The following is a 19,326-nucleotide window of genomic DNA, read 5'->3' on the forward strand; positions in this document are numbered from 1 at the left end:
ATCCACTCCCAGATATCTGAAACACTTCGCTTCCTCCAGTTTTTCTTCATTCAAACTTACCTCCCAATTGACTTGTCCTTCAACCCTACTGTACCCACTAACCTTGCTCTTACTCACATTTACTCTCAGCTTTCTTCTTTCACACACTTTACCAAACTCAGTCACCAGCTTTTGCAGTTTCTCACCCGAATCAGCCACCAGCACTGTATCATCAATGAACAACAACTGACTCACTTCCCAAGCTCTCTTATCCACAACAGACTGCATACTTGCCCCTCTTTCTAAAACTCTTGCATTCACCTCCCTAACAACCCCATCCATAAACAAATTAAACAACTATGGAGAAATCACACACCCTTGCCGCAAACCAACATTCACTGAGAGCCAATCACTTTCCTCTCTTCCTACATATACACATGCCTTACATCCTTTAAAAAAAAAATTTCACTGCTTCTAACAATTTGCCTCCCACACCATATATTTTTAATACCTTCCACAGAGCATCTCTATCAATTCTATCACATGCCTTCTCCAGATCCATAAATGCTACATGCAAATCCATATGCTTTTCTAAGTATTTCTCACATACATTCTTCAAAGCAAACACCTGATCCATGCACCCTCTACCACTTCTGAAACCACACTGCTCTTTTCCAAGCTGATGCTCTGTACATGCCTTCACCCTTTCAAAAAATACCCTCCCATATAATTTGAAGATTTGTATGGGTTTTCAGAAAAGAAGAGTGAATGTTGGGGTGAAGAGGGTGGTGAGAGTAAGTGAGCTTGGGAAGGAGACCTGTGTGAGGAAGTACCAGGAGAGACTGAGTACAGAATGGAAAAAGGTGAGAACAATGGAAGTAAGGGGAGTGGGGGAGGAATGGGATGTATTTAGGGAATCAGTGATGGATTGCGCAAAAGATGCTTGTGGCATGAGAAGAGTGGGAGGTGGTTGATTAGAAAGGGTAGTGAGTGGTGGGATGAAGAAGTAAGAGTATTAGTGAAAGAGAAGAGAGAGGCATTTGGACGATTTTTGCAGGAAAAAAATGCAATTGAGTGGGAGATGTATAAAAGAAACAGACAGGAGGTCAAGAGAAAGGTGCAAGAGGTGAAAAAGAGGGCAAATGAGAGTTGGGGTGAGAGAGTATCATTAAATTTTAGGGAGAATAAAAAGATGTTCTGGAAGGAGGTAAATAAAGTGCGTAAGACAAGGGAGCAAATGGGAACTTCAGTGAAGGGCGCAAATGGGGAGGTGATAACAAATAGTGGTGATGTGAGAAGGAGATGGAGTGAGTATTTTGAAGGTTTGTTGAATGTGTTTGATGATAGAGTGGCAGATATAGGGTGTTTTGGTCGAGGTGGTGTGCAAAGTGAGAGGGTTAGGGAAAATGATTTGGTAAACAGAGAAGAGGTAGTGAAAGCTTTGCGGAAGATGAAAGCCGGCAAGGCAGCAGGTTTGGATGGTATTGCAGTGGAATTTATTAAAAAAGGGGGTGACTGTATTGTTGACTGGTTGGTAAGGTTATTTAATGTATGTATGACTCATGGTGAGGTGCCTGAGGATTGGCGGAATGCGTGCATAGTGCCATTGTACAAAGGCAAAGGGGATAAGAGTGAGTGCTCAAATTACAGAGGTATAAGTTTGTTGAGTATTCCTGGTAAATTATATGGGAGGGTATTGATTGAGAGGGTGAAGGCATGTACAGAGCATCAGATTGGGGAAGAGCAGTGTGGTTTCAGAAGTGGTAGAGGATGTGTGGATCAGGTGTTTGCTTTGAAGAATGTATGTGAGAAATACTTAGAAAAGCAAATGGATTTGTATGTAGCATTTATGGATCTGGAGAAGGCATATGATAGAGTTGATAGAGATGCTCTGTGGAAGGTATTAAGAATATATGGTGTGGGAGGCAAGTTGTTAGAAGCAGTGAAAAGTTTTTATCGAGGATGTAAGGCATGTGTACGTGTAGGAAGAGAGGAAAGTGATTGGTTCTCAGTGAATGTACGTTTGCGGCAGGGGTGTGTGATGTCTCCATGGTTGTTTAATTTGTTTATGGATGGGGTTGTTAGGGAGGTAAATGCAAGAGTTTTGGAAAGAGGGGCAAGTATGAAGTCTGTTGGGGATGAGAGAGCTTGGGAAGTGAGTCAGTTGTTGTTCGCTGATGATACAGCGCTGGTGGCTGATTCATGTGAGAAACTGCAGAAGGCTGGTGACTGAGTTTGGTAAAGTGTGTGAAAGAAGAAAGTTAAGAGTAAATGTGAATAAGAGCAAGGTTATTAGGTACAGTAGGGTTGAGGGTCAAGTCAATTGGGAGGTGAGTTTGAATGGAGAAAAACTGGAGGAAGTGAAGTGTTTTAGATATCTGGGAGTGGATCTGGCAGCGGATGGAACCATGGAAGCGGAAGTGGATCATAGGGTGGGGGAGGGGGCGAAAATCCTGGGGGCCTTGAAGAATGTGTGGAAGTCGAGAACATTATCTCGGAAAGCAAAAATGGGTATGTTTGAAGGAATAGTGGTTCCAACAATGTTGTATGGTTGCGAGGCGTGGGCTATGGATAGAGTTGTGCGCAGGAGGATGGATGTGCTGGAAATGAGATGTTTGAGGACAATGTGTGGTGTGAGGTGGTTTGATCGAGTGAGTAACGTAAGGGTAAGAGAGATGCGTGGAAATAAAAAGAGCGTGGTTGAGAGAGCAGAAGAGGGTGTTTTGAAGTGGTTTGGGCACATGGAGAGAATGAGTGAGGAAAGATTGACCAAGAGGATATATGTGTTGGAGGTTGAGGGAACGAGGAGAAGTGGGAGACCAAATTGGAGGTGGAAAGATGGAGTGAAAAAGATTTTGTGTGATTGGGGCCTGAACATGCAGGAGGGTGAAAGGAGGGCAAGGAATAGAGTGAATTGGAGCGATGTGGTATACCGGGGTTGACGTGCTGTCGGTGGATTGAATCAGGGCATGTGAAGCGTGTGGGGTGAGCCATGGAGGGCTGTGTAGGTATGTATATTTGCGTGTGTGGACGTGTGTGTGTACATGTGTATGGGGGGGGGTTGGGCCATTTCTTTCGTCTGTTTCCTTGCGCTACCTCGCAAACGCGGGAGACAGCGACAAAGTACAATAAAAAAAAAAATAATTTCCCAGGAATACTCAACAAACTTATACCTCTGTAATTTGAGCACTCACTTTTATCCCCTTTGCCTTTGTACAATGGCACTATGCAAGCATTCCGCCAATCCTCAGGCACCTCACCATGAGTCATACATACATTAAATAACCTTACCAACCAGTCAACAATACAGTCAGCCCCTTTTTTTAATAAGTTCCACTGCAATACTCTCCAAACTTATACCTCTTAAATTTAAACATTCACTTTTGTCCTCCAAGTCTGTATAGAGTTGCATAAGATATGCTTTCAGGTCCCTCACCACGAGTCATACATACATTAAAAATCCTGACTTTAGGAATACTAACTAACCAGGCAACTGTAATCCCTATCACTTCATTTTGCCACTGATCATCTTCAGCAAGGATCGCATCACAGCTTTTCTCTTCACCTAACCACTTGCCATGACTTTTTTACATTGCATTAGTGAGGATGTTCCCTCTGAGGCTCAGTCCTCTGTTCTTAATGCTTCCTCACTGATGAGGGAAATGGCAAATATGTATGAAAAAAAACTCCCTGATCAAAACACCCAACATCTGCAACCCTGTCATTTGACACGTTAATTGGTTCCTAAAAGTACTCACTCTACCTCCTCTTCTCTACATCCTTATCTAATACCACTTCCTCATGTACTTCCACCAGTTCTCTTGTTCTCACATTTTTAACCTCTGTCCAAGCCATTTTCTTATTTGGCCTAAAGTTTGCTGATACACTCTCACCCCAACTCTCATTTGTCCTCTTTTCAGATCCTGCACCACCCTTTTGACCTGCCACTTTCTCTGCTGCACCTCCAAGTCTCTCACTCTTTTTCTTTAACTAACAACTTTACATATACTCTTCTTTTTCACTTTTTCAGAAAATCAGCGAAGAGTGCTCCTAAAAACTGTGGTCCAAACACATGGCCATTCTAGCCCAGTATTCAACGACAAGATATTGGCTTTATATAAACAAAATGCACGTATTGTGCATTTCTGTTACACACCCCTTCTTTTTCTACCAAGGTATGTTGTAAGTGGTAATGCAGTGCCTCTGTAAGAAGAATCTATTATTTGTACATGGAACAGTCTCAGAAATCTATTTTTGACGGTTATTCTTGAGTATTGGATAATTGTTCTTAATCTCTCTGTCATGTAAACCCTCTTTTTCAGTCTGAGAATACACAGTTTTCATGAAATGATTCACTTATTGACTATTTTGACCCATTTGATTGTTCAACCCAACAGCAGTGTCTAACCCAATGCTCAGGAAGTCTCAGTGCTCATTTTTATATCACATGAATCTATTAGTACAGAAGAGTATCTATTTATTTCATCTATTATACTTTGTCGCTGTCTCCCGCGTTAGCGAGGTAGTGCAAGAAAACAGACAAAAGAATGGCCCAACCCACCCACATACACATGTATATACATACACATCCACACATGCCCATATACATACCTATACATTTCAACGTATACATATACCTACACAGACATATATATATATACACATGTACATAATTCATACTGTCTGCCTTCAATAATTCCCGTCGCCACCCTGCCACACATGAAGTAACCAACCCCTCCCCCCGCACATGCACTAGGTAGTGCTAGGAAAAGACAACAAAGGCCACATTCGTTCACACTCAGTCCCAAGTGAGTCCCTATTGCTAGGAATAGGTGAAGAAATGATGTTATTTTCTTACATCTGTTCTGTAGCTGTAATGCATTTTCATTGTTATTTTTCTGAGTTAGGCAGGACCATTCTGAAGAAAATTTTAGAGAAAAAGATATTAAAAATTGAATTCATCATATCATTTATCTTAGTTAATTTTAGTTTTGCTGTGGTCAGTAGCTTCTCTTTCTCTTTTACTTTCCTCTTTTGATTGCTCATACATTTACTGTTGTGTGCTACCCATTTGCATCATTGTTTTGATATCTTCATAAATATTATTTTTGTGGACGGGAATGGATAAGGGCAGACAGTATGAATTATGTACATGTGTATATATGTATATGTCTGAGTGTGTATATATATGTATAAGTTGAGATGTATAGGTATGTATATGTGCGTGTGTGGACGTGTATGTATATACATGTGTATGTGGGTGGGTTGGGCCATTCTTTCGTCTGTTTCCTTGCGCTACCTCGCTAACACAGGAGACAGCGACGAAGTATAATAATGATATTATAAAAAAAGTAGGTAAAAACCAATCAAAGAGTGTTTCCATTTCTGCCACTCTTTATCATTCTTATTTTTCAGAATATGTGAATTATTGATAGTCCATGGGTTACATAAGAATCTATAGAATAGAACTGTGTAGATGAAATATGTACACAATGGAATATGCTACATGTTTATCAAATGTAATATGAGCATTGCCATGTTACTATAAGTACCGGCATCTCCACCTCGCTTGTTTTCCCATCTCACAAGCTCTTCCATCTGCTTTACTGTACCACCCATATTTGCCATTATGGTTCTGAATATCTAAATAATTATCAGCTCATGCATGAAAAGAATTGTGTAGAAAAATTTATATGAAAAACATGATTTTCTTTTTGTATTGTTCACCTTTTATAGCTTGAATGTTTTGATCACATTTTTTACAGGCAGTTGGAATATAATCAGTTGGGAAATATTAAGAGGGAAGATGCATATAAGGGACTTGAAATAGAGGAAGAACAACAGATTTTCACAAGATGAAAAGAAACTGAGAAAGAGAGTATATTTTTAGCATGGGTGTAGGTGATTTATAGATGATCTGCTAGTGTATGGGGTTAGTTTTATAGGCCAACCTGTTTAAGTGGAAAATAGCAACATTTCACATGATTGTTTCAAAGAATATGGTTGTTGTAATTTCAGAATTAAATTGCTCTTTTACAGATGGCGTTGGCAGGTAGCTGCAGCCAGGGACCATAGCCTTGTCAATCCTCATTTGCCTGCAGACAAGATGATAACTTTTGGGATTAAGACTCCAGAGCCAGTGAGTTGATATTCATTCATGTTCTTCATACCTGTATATATTTTTTTTTTATTTTTCATTTTGCTTTGTCGCTGTCTCCCGCATTAATGAGGTAGCGCAAGGAAACACACGAAAGAATGGCCCAACCCACCCACATACACATGTATATACATACACATCCACACATGCAAAAATACATACCTGTACATCTCAATGTACAGGTTCAATCCATTGACAGCACGTCGACCCCGATATACCACATCGTTCCAATTCACTCTATTCCTTGCACGCCTTTTACCCTCCTGCATGTTCAGGCCCCGATCACTCAAAATCTTTTTCACTCCATCTTTCCACCTCCAATTTGGTCTCCCACTTCTCCTCGTTCCCTCCACCTCTGACACATATATCCTCTTGGTCAACCTTTCCTCACTCATTCTCTCCATGTGACCAAACCATTTCAAAACCCTCTTCTGCTCTCTCAACCACACTCTTTTTATTTCCACACATCTCTCTTACCCTTACATTACTTACTCGATCAAACCACCTCACACCACATATTGTCCTCAAACATCTCATTTCCAGCACATCCACCCTCCTGCGCACAACTCTATCCATAGCCCACGCCTCGCAACCATACAACATTGTTGGAACCACTATTCCTTCAAACATACCCATGTTTGCTTTCTGAGATAATGTTCTCGACTTCCAAACATTCTTCAAGGCTCCCAGAATTTTCGCCCCCTCCCCCACCCTATGATTGACTTCCGCTTCCATGGTTCCATCCCCTGCCAGATCCACTCCCAGATATCTAAAACACTTTACTTCCTCCAGTTTTTTTCCATTCAAACTTACCTCCCAATTGACTTGACCCTCAACCCTACTGTACCTCATAACCTTGCTCTTATTCACATTTACTCTTAACTTTCTTCTTTCACACACTTTACCAAACTCAGTCACCAGCTTCTGCAGTTTCTCACATGAATCAGCCACCAGTGCTGTATCATCAGCGAACAACAACTGACTCACTTCCCAATCTCTCTCATCCACAACAGGCTGCATACTTGCCCCTCTTTCCAAAACTCTTGCATTCACCTCCCTAACAACCCAATCCATAAACATATTAAACAACCGTGGAGACATCACACACCCCTACCGCAAACGTACATTCACTGTGTATGTATGCACCTGTATATATATATATATATATATATATATATATATATATATATATTTTTTTTTTTTTTTTTTTTTTTTTTTTATTCTTTGTCGCTGTCTCCCGCGTTTGCGAGGTAGCGCAAGGAAACAGACGAAAGAAATGGCCCAACCCCCCCCATACACATGTACATACACACGTCCACACACGCAAATATACATACCTACACAGCTTTCCATGGTTTACCCCAGACGCTTCACATGCCTTGATTCAATCCACTGACAGCACGTCAACCCCTGTATACCACATCGCTCCAATTCACTCTATTCCTTGCCCTCCTTTCACCCTCCTGCATGTTCAGGCCCCGATCACACAAAATCCTTTTCACTCCATCTTTCCACCTCCAATTTGGTCTCCCTCTTCTCCTCGTTCCCTCCACCTCCGACACATATATCCTCTTGGTCAATCTTTCCTCACTCATTCTCTCCATGTGCCCAAACCATTTCAAAACACCCTCTTCTGCTCCTTCAACCACGCTCTTTTTATTTCCACACATCTCTCTTACCCTTACGTTACTTACTCGATCAAACCACCTCACACCACACATTGTCCTCAAACATCTCATTTCCAGCACATCCATCCTCCTACGCACAACTCTATCCATAGCCCACGCCTCGCAACCATACAACATTGTTGGAACTACTATTCCTTCAAACATACCCATTTTTGCTTTCCGGGATAATGTTCTCGACTTCCACACATTTTTCAAGGCTCCCAAAATTTTCGCCCCCTCCCCCACCCTATGATCCACTTCCGCTTCCATGGTTCCATCCGCTGACAGATCCACTCCCAGATATCTAAAACACTTCACTTCCTCCAGCCTCTCACCATTCAAACTCACCTCCCAATTGACTTGACCCTCAACCCTACTGTACCTAATAACCTTGCTCTTATTGACATTTACTCTTAACTTTCTTCTTCCACAACACTTTACCAAATCCGTCACCAGCTTCTGCAGTTTCTCACATGAATCCGCCACCAGCGCTGTATCATCAGCGAACAACAACTGACTCACTTCCCAAGCTCTCTCATCCCCAACAGACTTCATACTTGCCCCCCTCTCCAAAACTCTTGCATTTACCTCCCTAACAACCCCATCCATAAACAAATTAAACAACCATGGAGACATCACACACCCCTGCCGCAAACCTACATTCACTGAGAACCAATCACTTTCCTCTCTTCCTACACGTACACATGCCTTACATCCTCGATAAAAACTTATATATATATATATATATATATATATATACAGCATTTATGGATCTGGAGAAGGCATATGATAGAGTTGATAGAAATGCTTTGTGGAAGGTATTAAGAATATATGGTGTGGGAGGCAAGTTGTTTGAAGCAGTGAAAAGTTTTTATATGTGCACGTGTAGGAAGAGAGGAAAGTGATTGGTTCTCAGTGAATGTAGGCTTGCGGCAGGGGTGTGTGATGTCTCCATGGTTGTTTAATTTGTTTATGGATGGGGTTGTTAGGGAGGTAAATGCAAGAGTTTTGGAAAGAGGGGCAAGTATGCAGTCTGTTGTGGATGAGAGAGCTGAGTGAGGAAAGATTGACCAAGAGGATATATGTGTCGGAGGTGGAGGGAACGAGGAGAAGTGGGAGACCAAATTGGAGGTGGAAAGATGGAGTGAAAAAGATTTTGTGTGATCGGGGCCTGAACATGCAGGAGGGTGAAAGGAGGGCAAGGAATAGAGTGAATTGGATCGATGTGGTATACCGGGGTTGACGTGCTGTCAGTGGATTGAATCAGGGCATGTGAAGCGTCTGGGGTAAACCATGGAAAGCTGTGTAGGTATGTATATTTGCGTGTATGGACGTATGTATATACATGTGTATGGGGGTGGGTTGGGCCATTTCTTTCGTCTGTTTCCTTGCGCTACCTTGCAAACGCGGGAGACAGCGACAAAACAAAAAAAAAAAAAATATTTTTTATTTATATATTTTGCTTTGTCGCTGTCTCCCGTGTTTGCGAGGTAACGCAAGGAAACAGACGAAAGAAATGGCCCAACCCACCCCCATACACATGTATCTACACACACGTCCACACACGCAAATATACACACCTATATTTCTCAATGTACACATATATATGTGTTTTTGATGCACGAGACCGGATTATAGTGATGGATGATTTGATTGCAAAGATGAGTAATGTGGCAGTTGAGGGAATAATTGGTATATATGGGGTGTTCAGTGTTGTAAATGGAAATGGTGAAGAGCTTGTAGATTTATGTGCTGAAAAAGGACTGGTGGTTGGGAATACCTGGTTTAAAAAGCGAGATATACATAAGTTTACGTATGTAAGTAGGAGAGATGGCCAGAGAGTGTCATTGGATTACGTGTTAATTGACAGGCGCACGAAAGAGAGACTTTTGGATGTTAATGTGCTGAGAGGTGCAACTGGAGGGATGTCTGATCATTATCTTGTGGAGGCTAAGGTGAAGATTTGTATGGGTTTTCAGAAAAGAAGAGTGAATGTTGGAGTGAAGAGGGTGGTGAGAGTAAGTGAGCTTGGGAAGTAGACTTGTGTGAGGAAGTACCAGGAGAGACTGAGTACAGAATGGAAAAAGGTGAGAACAATGGAAGTAAGGGGAGTGGGGGAGGAATGGGATGCATTTAGGGAATCAGTGATGGATTGCGCAAAAGATGCTTGTGGCATGAGAAGAGTGGGAGGTGGGTTGATTAGAAAGGGTAGTGAGTGGTGGGATGAAGAAGTAAGATTATTAGTGAAAGAGAAGAGAGAGGCATTTGGACGATTGTTGCAGGGAAAGAATGCAATTGAGTGGGAGGTGTATAAAAGAAAGAGACAGGAGGTCAAGAGAAAGGTGCAAGAGGTGAAAAAGAGGGCAAATGAGAGTTGGGGTGAGAGAGTATCATTAAATTTTAGGGAGAATAAAAAGATGTTCTGGAAGGAGGTAAATAAAAGTGCGTAAGACAAGGGAGCAAATGGGAACTTCAGTGAAGGGCGCAAATGGGGAGGTGATAACAAGTAGTGGTGATGTGAGAAGGAGATGGAGTGAGTATTTTGAAGGTTTGTTGAATGTGTTTGATGATAGAGTGGCAGATATAGGGTGTTTTGGTCGAGGTGGTGTGCAAAGTGAGAGGGTTAGGGAAAATGATTTGGTAAACAGAGAAGAGGTAGTAAAAGCTTTGCAGAAGATGAAAGCCAGCAAGGCAACAGGTTTGGATGGTATTGCAGTGGAATTTAATAAAAAAGGGGGTGACTGTATTATTGACTGGTTGGTAAGTTTATTTAGTGTATGTATGACTCATGGTGAGGTGCCTGAGGATTGGCGGAATGCGTGCATAGTGCCATTGTACAAAGGCAAAGGGGATAAGAGTGAGTGCTCAAATTACAGAGGTATAAGTTTGTTGAGTATTCCTGGTAAATTATATGGGAGGGTATTGATTGAGAGGGTGAAGGCATGTACAGAGCATCAGATTGGGGAAGAGCAGTGTGGTTTCAGAAGTGGTAGAGGATGTGTGGATCAGGTGTTTGCTTTGAAGAATGTATGTGAGAAATACTTAGAAAAGCAAATGGATTTGTATGTAGCATTTATGGATCTGGAGAAGGCATATGATAGAGTTGATAGAGATGCTCTGTGGAAGGTATTAAGAATATATGGTGTGGGAGGCAAGTTGTTAGAAGCGGTGAAAAGTTTTTATCGAGGATGTAAGGCATGTGTACGTGTATGAAGAGAGGAGAGTGATTGGTTCTCAGTGAATGTAGGTTTGCGGCAGGGGTGTGTGATGTCTCCATGGTTGTTTAATTTATTTATGGATGGGGCTGTTAGGGAGGTGAATGCAAGAGTTTTGGAAAGAGGGGCAAGTATGAAGTCTGTTGGGGATGAGAGAGCTTGGGAAGTAAGTCAGTTGTTGTTCGCTGATGATACAGTGCTGGTGGCTGATTCATGTGAGAAACTGCAGAAGGTGGTGACTGAGTTTGGTAAAGTGTGTGAAAGAAGAAAGTTAAGAGTAAATGTGAATAAGAGCAAGGTTATTAGGTACAGTAGGGTTGAAGGTCAAGTCAATTGGGAGGTAAGTTTGAATGGAGAAAAACTGGAGGAAGTAAAGTGTTTTAGATATCTGGAAGTGGATCTGGCAGTGGATGGAACCATGGAAGCGGAAGTGAATCATAGGGTGGGGGAGGGGGCGAAAATCCTTGGAGCCTTGAAGAATGTGTGGAAGTCGAGAACATTATCTCGGAAAGCAAAAATGGGTATGTTTGAAGGAATAGTGGTTCCAACAATGTTGTATGGTTGCGAGGCATGGGCTATGGATAGAGTTGTGCGCAGGAGGATGGATGTGCTGGAAATGAGATGTTTGAGGACAATGTGTGGTGTGAGGTGGTTTGATCGAGTAAGTAACATAAGGGTAAGAGAGATGTGTGGAAATAAAAAGAGCGTGGTTGAGAGAGCAGAAGAGGGTGTTTTGAAATGGTTTGGGCACATGGAGAGAATGAGTGAGGAAAGATTGACCAAGAGGATATATGTGTCGGAGGTGGAGGGAACGAGGAGAAGTGGGAGACCAAATTGGAGGTGGAAAGATGGAGTGAAAAAGATTTTGTGTGATTGGGGCCTGAACATGCAGGAGGGTGAAAGGAGGGCAAGGAATAGAGTGAATTGGATCGATGTGGTATACCGGGGTTGACGTGCTGTCAGTGGATTGAATCAGGGCATGTGAAGCGTCTGGGGTAAACCATGGAAAGCTGTGTAGGTATGTATATTTGCATGTGTGGACGTATGTATATACATGTGTATGGGGGTGGGTTGGGCCATTTCTTTCGTCTGTTTCCTTGCGCTACCTCGCAAATGCAGGAGACAGTGATAAAGCAAAAAAAAAAATATATATATATATATATATATATATATATATATATATATATATATATATATATATATATATATATATATATATATATATATATATCTTTTTATCCAAAGGAGGGAACAGAGAAGGGGGCCGAGTGAGGATGTTTCCTTAGAGGCCCAGTTCTCTGTTCTTAACGCTACCTCACTGACGCGGGAAATGGCGAATAGTATGAAAGAAAGAAAAGATATATATATATATATATATATATATATATATATATATATATATATATATATATATTTTTCATATGCCTTCTCCAGATCCATAAATGCTACATACAAATCCATTTGCTTTTCTAAGTATTTCTCACATACATTCTTCAAAGCAAACACCTGATCCACACATCCTCTACCACTTCTGAAACCACACTGCTCTTCCCCAATCTGATGCTCTGTACATGCCTTCACCCTCTCAATCAATACCCTCCCATATAATTTACCAGGAATACTCAACAAACTTATACCTCTGTAATTTGAGCACTCACTCTTATCCCCTTTGCCTTTGTACAATGGCACTATGCACGCATTCCGCCAATCCTCAGGCACCTCACCATGAGTCATACATACATTAAATAACCTTACCAACCAGTCAACAATACAGTCACCCCCTTTTTTAATAAATTCCACTGCAATACCATCCAAACCTGCTGCCTTGCCGGCTTTCATCTTCCGCAAAGCTTTTACTACCTCTTCTCTGTTTACCAAATCATTTTCCCTAACCCTCTCACTTTGCACACCACCTTGACCAAAACACCCTATATCTGCCACTCTATCATCAAACACATTCAACAAACCTTCAAAATACTTACTCCATCTCCTTCTCACATCACCACTACTTGTTATCACCTCCCCATTTGCGCCCTTCACTGAAGTTCCCATTTGCTCCCTTGTCTTACGCACTTTATTTACCTCCTTCCAGAACATCTTTTTATTCTCCCTAAAATTTAATGATACTCTCTCACCCCAACTCTCATTTGCCCTTTTTTTCACCTCTTGCACCTTTCTCTTGACCTCCTGTCTCTTTCTTTTATACAAAGTATAAAAAAAAAAAGAAAAAGAAAATATATTTTTATTTATTCATTTTGCTTTGTCGCTGTCTCCCGCGTTTGCGAGGTAGCGCAAGGAAACAGACGAAAGAAATGGCCAAACCCACCCCCATACACATGTATATACACACACGTCCACACACGCAAATATACATACCTATACATCTCAATGTACACATATATATATACACACAGACACATACATATATACCCATGCACACAATGCACACTCTCTGCCTTTATTCATTCCCATCGCCACCTCGCCACACATGGAATACCATCCCCCTCCCCCCTCATGTGTGCGGGGTTGCGCTAGGAAAAGACAACAAAGGCCTCATTCGTTCACACTCAGTCTCTAGCTGTCATGCAATAATGCCCGAAACCACAGCTCCCTTTCCACATCCAGGCCCCACACAGCTTTCCATGGTTTACCCCAGACGCTTCACATGTCCTGATTCAATCCACAGACAGCACGTCAACCCCAGTATACCACATCGATCCAATTCACTCTATTCCTTGCCCGCCTTTCACCCTCCTGCATGTTCAGGCCCCGATCACTCAAAATCCTTTTCACTCCATCTTTCCACCTCCAATTTGGTCTCCCACTTCTCCTCATTCCCTCCACCTCCGACACATATATCCTCTTGGTCAATCTTTCCTCACTCATTCTCTCCATGTGCCCAGACCATTTCAAAACACCCTCTTCTGCTCTCTCAACCACGCTCTTTTTATTTCCACACATCTCTCTTACCCTTACAATATTTACTCGATCAAACCACCTCACACCACACATTGTCCTCAGACATCTCATTTCCAGCACATCCACCCTCCTGCACACAACTCTATCCATAGCCCATGCCTCGCAACCATACAACATTGTTGGAACCACTATTCCTTCAAACATACCCATTTTTGCTTTCCGAGATGATGTTCTCGACTTCCACACATTCTTCAAGGCTCCCAAAATTTTCGCCCCCTCCCCCACCCTATGATCCACTTCCGCTTCCATGGTTCCATCCGCTGACAGATCCACTCCCAGATATCTAAAACACTTCACTTCCTCCAGTTTTTCTCCATTCAAACTCACCTCCCAATTGACTTGACCCTCAACCTACTGTACCTAATAACCTTGCTCTTATTGACATTTACTCTTACTTTCTTCTTCCACAATCTTACAAACTCCCGACACCACTTCTGCAGTTTCTCACACATGAATCCGCCACCAGCCGCTGTATCATCAGCGAACAACCACTGACTCACTTAGAGAGTCCCCGCAATACTCTCTCATCCCAACAACTTCATACTTGCCCCCCTCTCCAAAACTCTTGCATTTACCTCCCTAACAACCCCATCCATAAACAAAATAAAACAACCATGGAGACAACACACACCCCTGCCGCAAAACCTACATTCACTGAGAACCAATCACTTTCCTCTCTTCCTACATACGTACACTTGCCTTACATCTCGATAAAAACTATATATATATATATATATATATATACAGCATTTATGATCTGGAGAAGGCATATGAATGAGATGATAGAAATGCTTGTGAAGGTTTAAAATAAATGGAAGTGGGAGGCAAGTTGTTTGAAGCAGTGAAAAGTTTTTATAGTGCACGCTGTGGAAGAGAGGAAATGATGGTTCACAGTGAATGTAGGCTTGCGTGCAGGGGTGTGTGATGGTCTCCATGGTTGTTTAATTTTGTTATGATGGGGTTGTTAGGGAGGTAAATGAAGAGTTTTGAAAGAGGGGCAAGTATGCAGTCTGTATGTGATGAGAGAGCTTGGGAAGTGATCAGTTGTTGTTTGCTGATGATACAGCCTGGTGTCTGATTCATTGTGAGAAAATGCAGAAGGTGGTGACTGAGTTTGGTAAAGTGTGTTAAAGAAGAAAGTTAAGAGTAAATTTGAATAAGACAAGGTTATTATGTACAGTAAGGTTGAGGGTCAAGTCAATTGGAGTAAGTTTGAATGAGAAACAACTGGAGGAAGTAAAGTGTTTTAGATTACCACTTGGAGTGGATCAGGCAGCGAATGGAAGCCATGGAAGCAATGAATCATACGGTGGGGAGGGGCAAAAATTCTGGGAGCCTTAAAGGTCGATGAACTATTATCTCCGGAAAGCAAAAATGGTATGTTTTGAAGGAATAATGGGGTTCCAACAATGTTGTATGTTTGCGAGGCGAGGCTATGGATAGAGTTGTATGCGCAGGAGGATGGATGTGCGGAAATGAGATGTTGAGACAATGTGTGTGTGAGGTGGTTTGTGATCGAGTAAGTAACGTTAAGGGTAAGAGAGATGTGTGGAAAAAAAAAGAGCGTGGTTGATAAGAGCAGAAAGGGTGGTTTTGAAATGGTTTTTGGTACACATGGGAGAATGATGAGGACAGATTGCACCAAGAGGAGATATGTGTCGGAGGTGTGGAGGGGGGGGGGAACGAGGAGAAGTGGGATGAGCCAAATTGTAGGGTGTGAAAGATGGAGTGCAAAAAGATTTTGTGTGATGCAGGGGCCTGATACATGGAGAGTGTGGGAGAGGTGCAGAGGGGAAAGGAGGGCAAGAATTAGAGTGAATTGGATCGATGTGGTATACCGGGTGACGTGCTGTCAGTGGCTTGAATCAGGGCATGAGAAGCGTCCTGGGGTAAACCCATGGGCAAGCTGTGTAGGTATGTATATTTGCGTGTATGGACGTATGTATATACGATTGTATGGGGGTGGTTTGGGGCCGATTTCTTCGTCTGTTTCCTTGCGCTACCGTTGGCAGAACGCGGAGACACGACTAAACAAAAAATAAAAAAAAATATTATTATTTATCTATTTTGACGCTTTGTCGCTGTCCTCCCGTGTTATGCGAGGGAACGCAGGAAACAGACGAAAGAAATGGCCTCAACCCAACCCCCATACACATGATCTACACACACGTCCTACACACGCAAATATACCCACCTATATTTCACAATGTAACACATATATATGTGTTTTTTGATGCAGAGACGATTATATGATGGATGATTGATAGCAGAGATGAGTCATGTGCAGTTGAGGGAATAACTGGTATATATTGGGTGTTCAGTGATGTAAATGAAATGGTGAAGAGCTTGCAATTTAGTCTTGAAAAAGACTGTGGGGTTGGTAATACCTGTTTAAAAACGAGATAACATAAGTTTACGTATGTAAGTAGGAGAGATGCCAGAAGTGACATTGGATTAACGTGAAAATTGACCGCGCACGAAAGAGAGACTAATTGTTATGATTAATGTCGAGGAGGTGCAACGGAGGATGTCTGATCAATATCTTGTGGAGGCTAAGGAGAAGATTTGTAGGGATTCAGAAAAGAAGAGTGAATGTTGGGGTGAAAAGGGTTGGGGGAAGTAAGTGAGCTGGGAAGAGACTTGTGTGAGGAAGTACCAGGGGAGACTGAGTACAGAAGGAAAAAGGGAGAACAATGGAAGAAGGGGGGTGGGGAGGAATGGATGCATTTAGGGGAAACATGAAGATTGGGAAAAGATGCTTTTGGCAAGAAGAAAGGGAGGGGGGTTGATTAGAAAAGGGGAGGGTGGTGGGATAAGAAGAAAATTTGTGAAAGAAAGAGAGAGGCATTGGACATTGTTTCAGGGAAAGAACAATTGAGTGGAGGTTATAAAAGAAAGAACAGGAGGGCAAAAGAAAAATTCAAGAGGGAAAAAGAGGGCAAATAGATTGGGGGGAAGAGTACATTAAAAATTTTTGGGGGAATAAAAAGATGTTCTGGGAAAGGGGGAAAAAAAAAAGTGCGTAAACAAGGGAGCCAAATGGGAAATTCAGTGAAGGGGGCCCAAAAGGGGGGGAAAACAAAATTGGGTTGGAAAGGGGAGGGGGTGATATTTTTAAGGGTTTGTTGAATGGTTTGAGATAGAGGCGATATGGGGGTTTTTGGCGAGGGGGTGTGCAAAGTGAGAGGTAGGGGAAAAAGATTTTTGGTAAACAAGAAGAGGGAAAAAGCTTTGCAGAAGATTAAAACCAGCAAGGCAACAGGTTTGGGATGGGAATTTCAGTGGAATTTAATAAAAAAGGGGGGACTGTATTATGACTGGTTGGGGAATTTATTTGGGGGGATATGACCCATGGTGAGGTGCCTAGTTGGCGAAGGGGTGATAGTGCCATTGTAAAAAGGCAAAGGGGAAAGGTGAGGCTAAATACAGAGTAAAGTTTTGATATTCCTGGTAAAAATTTTATGGGAGGGTATTGATTGAAGGGGGAAGCATGTACACACAGATTGGGGAAAAGCATTGGTTTCAGAGTGGTAGGGATTGTGGATCAGGTTTTGCTTTGAAGAATGTATGTAAAATACTTAGAAAAGCAAATGGGTTGTATGTACATTTATGGATCTGGGGAAAAGGAAATGAAGAGTTGAAAAGAGATGCTCTGGAAAGGGATAAAATATATGGTGTGGGAGGGAAATTTTTTGAAGGGGTGAAAATTTTTATCGGGATGAAGGGTTGTATGTGTATGAAAGGGGGAGAGTGATTGGTTCTCAGGAATGTATTTTTCGGCAGGGGGGGTGTTCTCCAGGTTTTTAATTTATTTATGGTGGGGCTGTTAGGGGGGGTGAATGCAAGATTTTGAAAGAGGGGGAATATAAGTCTGTTGGGGGTAAGAGCTTGGGAAATAAGTCATTGTTTTCGCTGATGATACATCGGTGGGTGATTCATGTGAGAAACTGCGAAGGGGGTGACTGATTTTGGAAAGGTGGTGAAAGAAGAAAGTTAAAGTAAATTGGGAAAAAGACAAAGGGTTTTTAGGTACAGTAGGGTTGAAGGCAAGTCAATTGGGAGGTAAGTTTGAATGAGAAAAAACTGAGGAAGTAAAGTGTTTTTAAACTGGAAGTGGATCTGGGAGGGAAGGGAAACCATGGAAGCGAATGATCATAGGGTGGGGAGGGGCGAAAACCTTTGGGGCCTTTTTAAAAATGTGGGGAATCAGAACAAAACCGAAAACAAAAAAGGGTATGTTTGAAGGGAAAGGGTTCCAACAATGTTGTATGGTTGCGAGGGGGGCTTGGATAGAGTTGTGCCAGGGGGATGGAGGCTGGAAAGAGAAATTTTTTAGACAATTGGGGGTGTGAGGTGGTTTATCAGTAAGTAACGTAAGGGTAAGAGAGATGTGTGGAAATAAAAAGAGCGTGGTTGAGAGAGCAGAAGAGGGTGTTTTGAAATGGTTTGGGCACATGGAGAGAATGAGTGAGGAAAGATTGACCAAGAGGATATATGTGTCGGAGGGAGGAACAGGAAAAGGGGGGAACCAAAGAGGTGGAAAAAGGTAAAAAGATTTTGGTGATTGGGGCCTGAACATGCAGGGGGTGAAAGGAGGGGAAGGAATAGAGTGAATTGGGTCGATTGGTAAACCCCCCGGTTTACGTCTGTCAGGGATTAACAGGGCAGTGAAGCGTCTGGGGAAACCATGGAAAGTTTTGGGGATTATATTTGCATGTGTGGCGTATGTTAAAACATGTGTTTTGGGGGGGGGGTTTGGGCCATTTTTTTCTCTGTTTCCTGCCTACCTCGCAAATGCAGGAGACTGATAAAGCAAAAAAAAAAAATAATATATAAAAATAAAATTATAATAATATATATAATATATATATAATATATAAATTTTATATAATATTATAATATATTTATTTTTTTATCCAAAGAGGGAACAGAAAGGGGGCCGAGTGAGGATGTTTCCTTAGAGGCCCGTTCTCGTTTTAACCTCCCCCTAAAGACCGGGAAATGGCGAAAGTATGAAAGAAAGAAAAGAATTATATAAAATATATATAAATAAATATATATTAAAATATAAATATATATATATTTTTCATAGCCTTTCCCCCAATCCATAAATGCTCAAAAAAAATTTCCAAATTTTGTTTTTTTCTAAGAAATTCTCACAACATTCTTAAAAGCAAACACCTGATCCACACACCTCTACCACTTCTGAAACCACACTGCTTTTCCCCAACGATCCCCTTACACCCTTTCACCCTCTAATCAATCCCTCCATATAATTTAAAACCAGGAATCCCAAACAAATTTATACCTCGAAATTTTGAGCACTCAC

The 19,326-nt window shown here is 41.8% G+C and overlaps 1 protein-coding gene across 1 annotated transcript in view; it reads left to right on the forward strand.

Moving 5' to 3' along the window:
- Nucleotides 1–19,326, forward strand: part of LOC139761194 (KICSTOR complex protein SZT2-like) — a 388,469-nt gene that overhangs the window by 303,903 nt on the left and 65,240 nt on the right. Inside the window, exons 61-62 of the mRNA XM_071685224.1 lie at nt 4,010–4,154; nt 6,019–6,118. Of these exons, the coding sequence (XP_071541325.1) occupies nt 4,010–4,154; nt 6,019–6,118 (245 nt within the window). The remainder of the gene's footprint in view (nt 1–4,009; nt 4,155–6,018; nt 6,119–19,326) is intronic.

This window comes from Panulirus ornatus, chromosome 39, assembly GCF_036320965.1.
Source record: "Panulirus ornatus isolate Po-2019 chromosome 39, ASM3632096v1, whole genome shotgun sequence".
Lineage (NCBI taxonomy): Eukaryota > Metazoa > Arthropoda > Malacostraca > Decapoda > Palinuridae > Panulirus > Panulirus ornatus.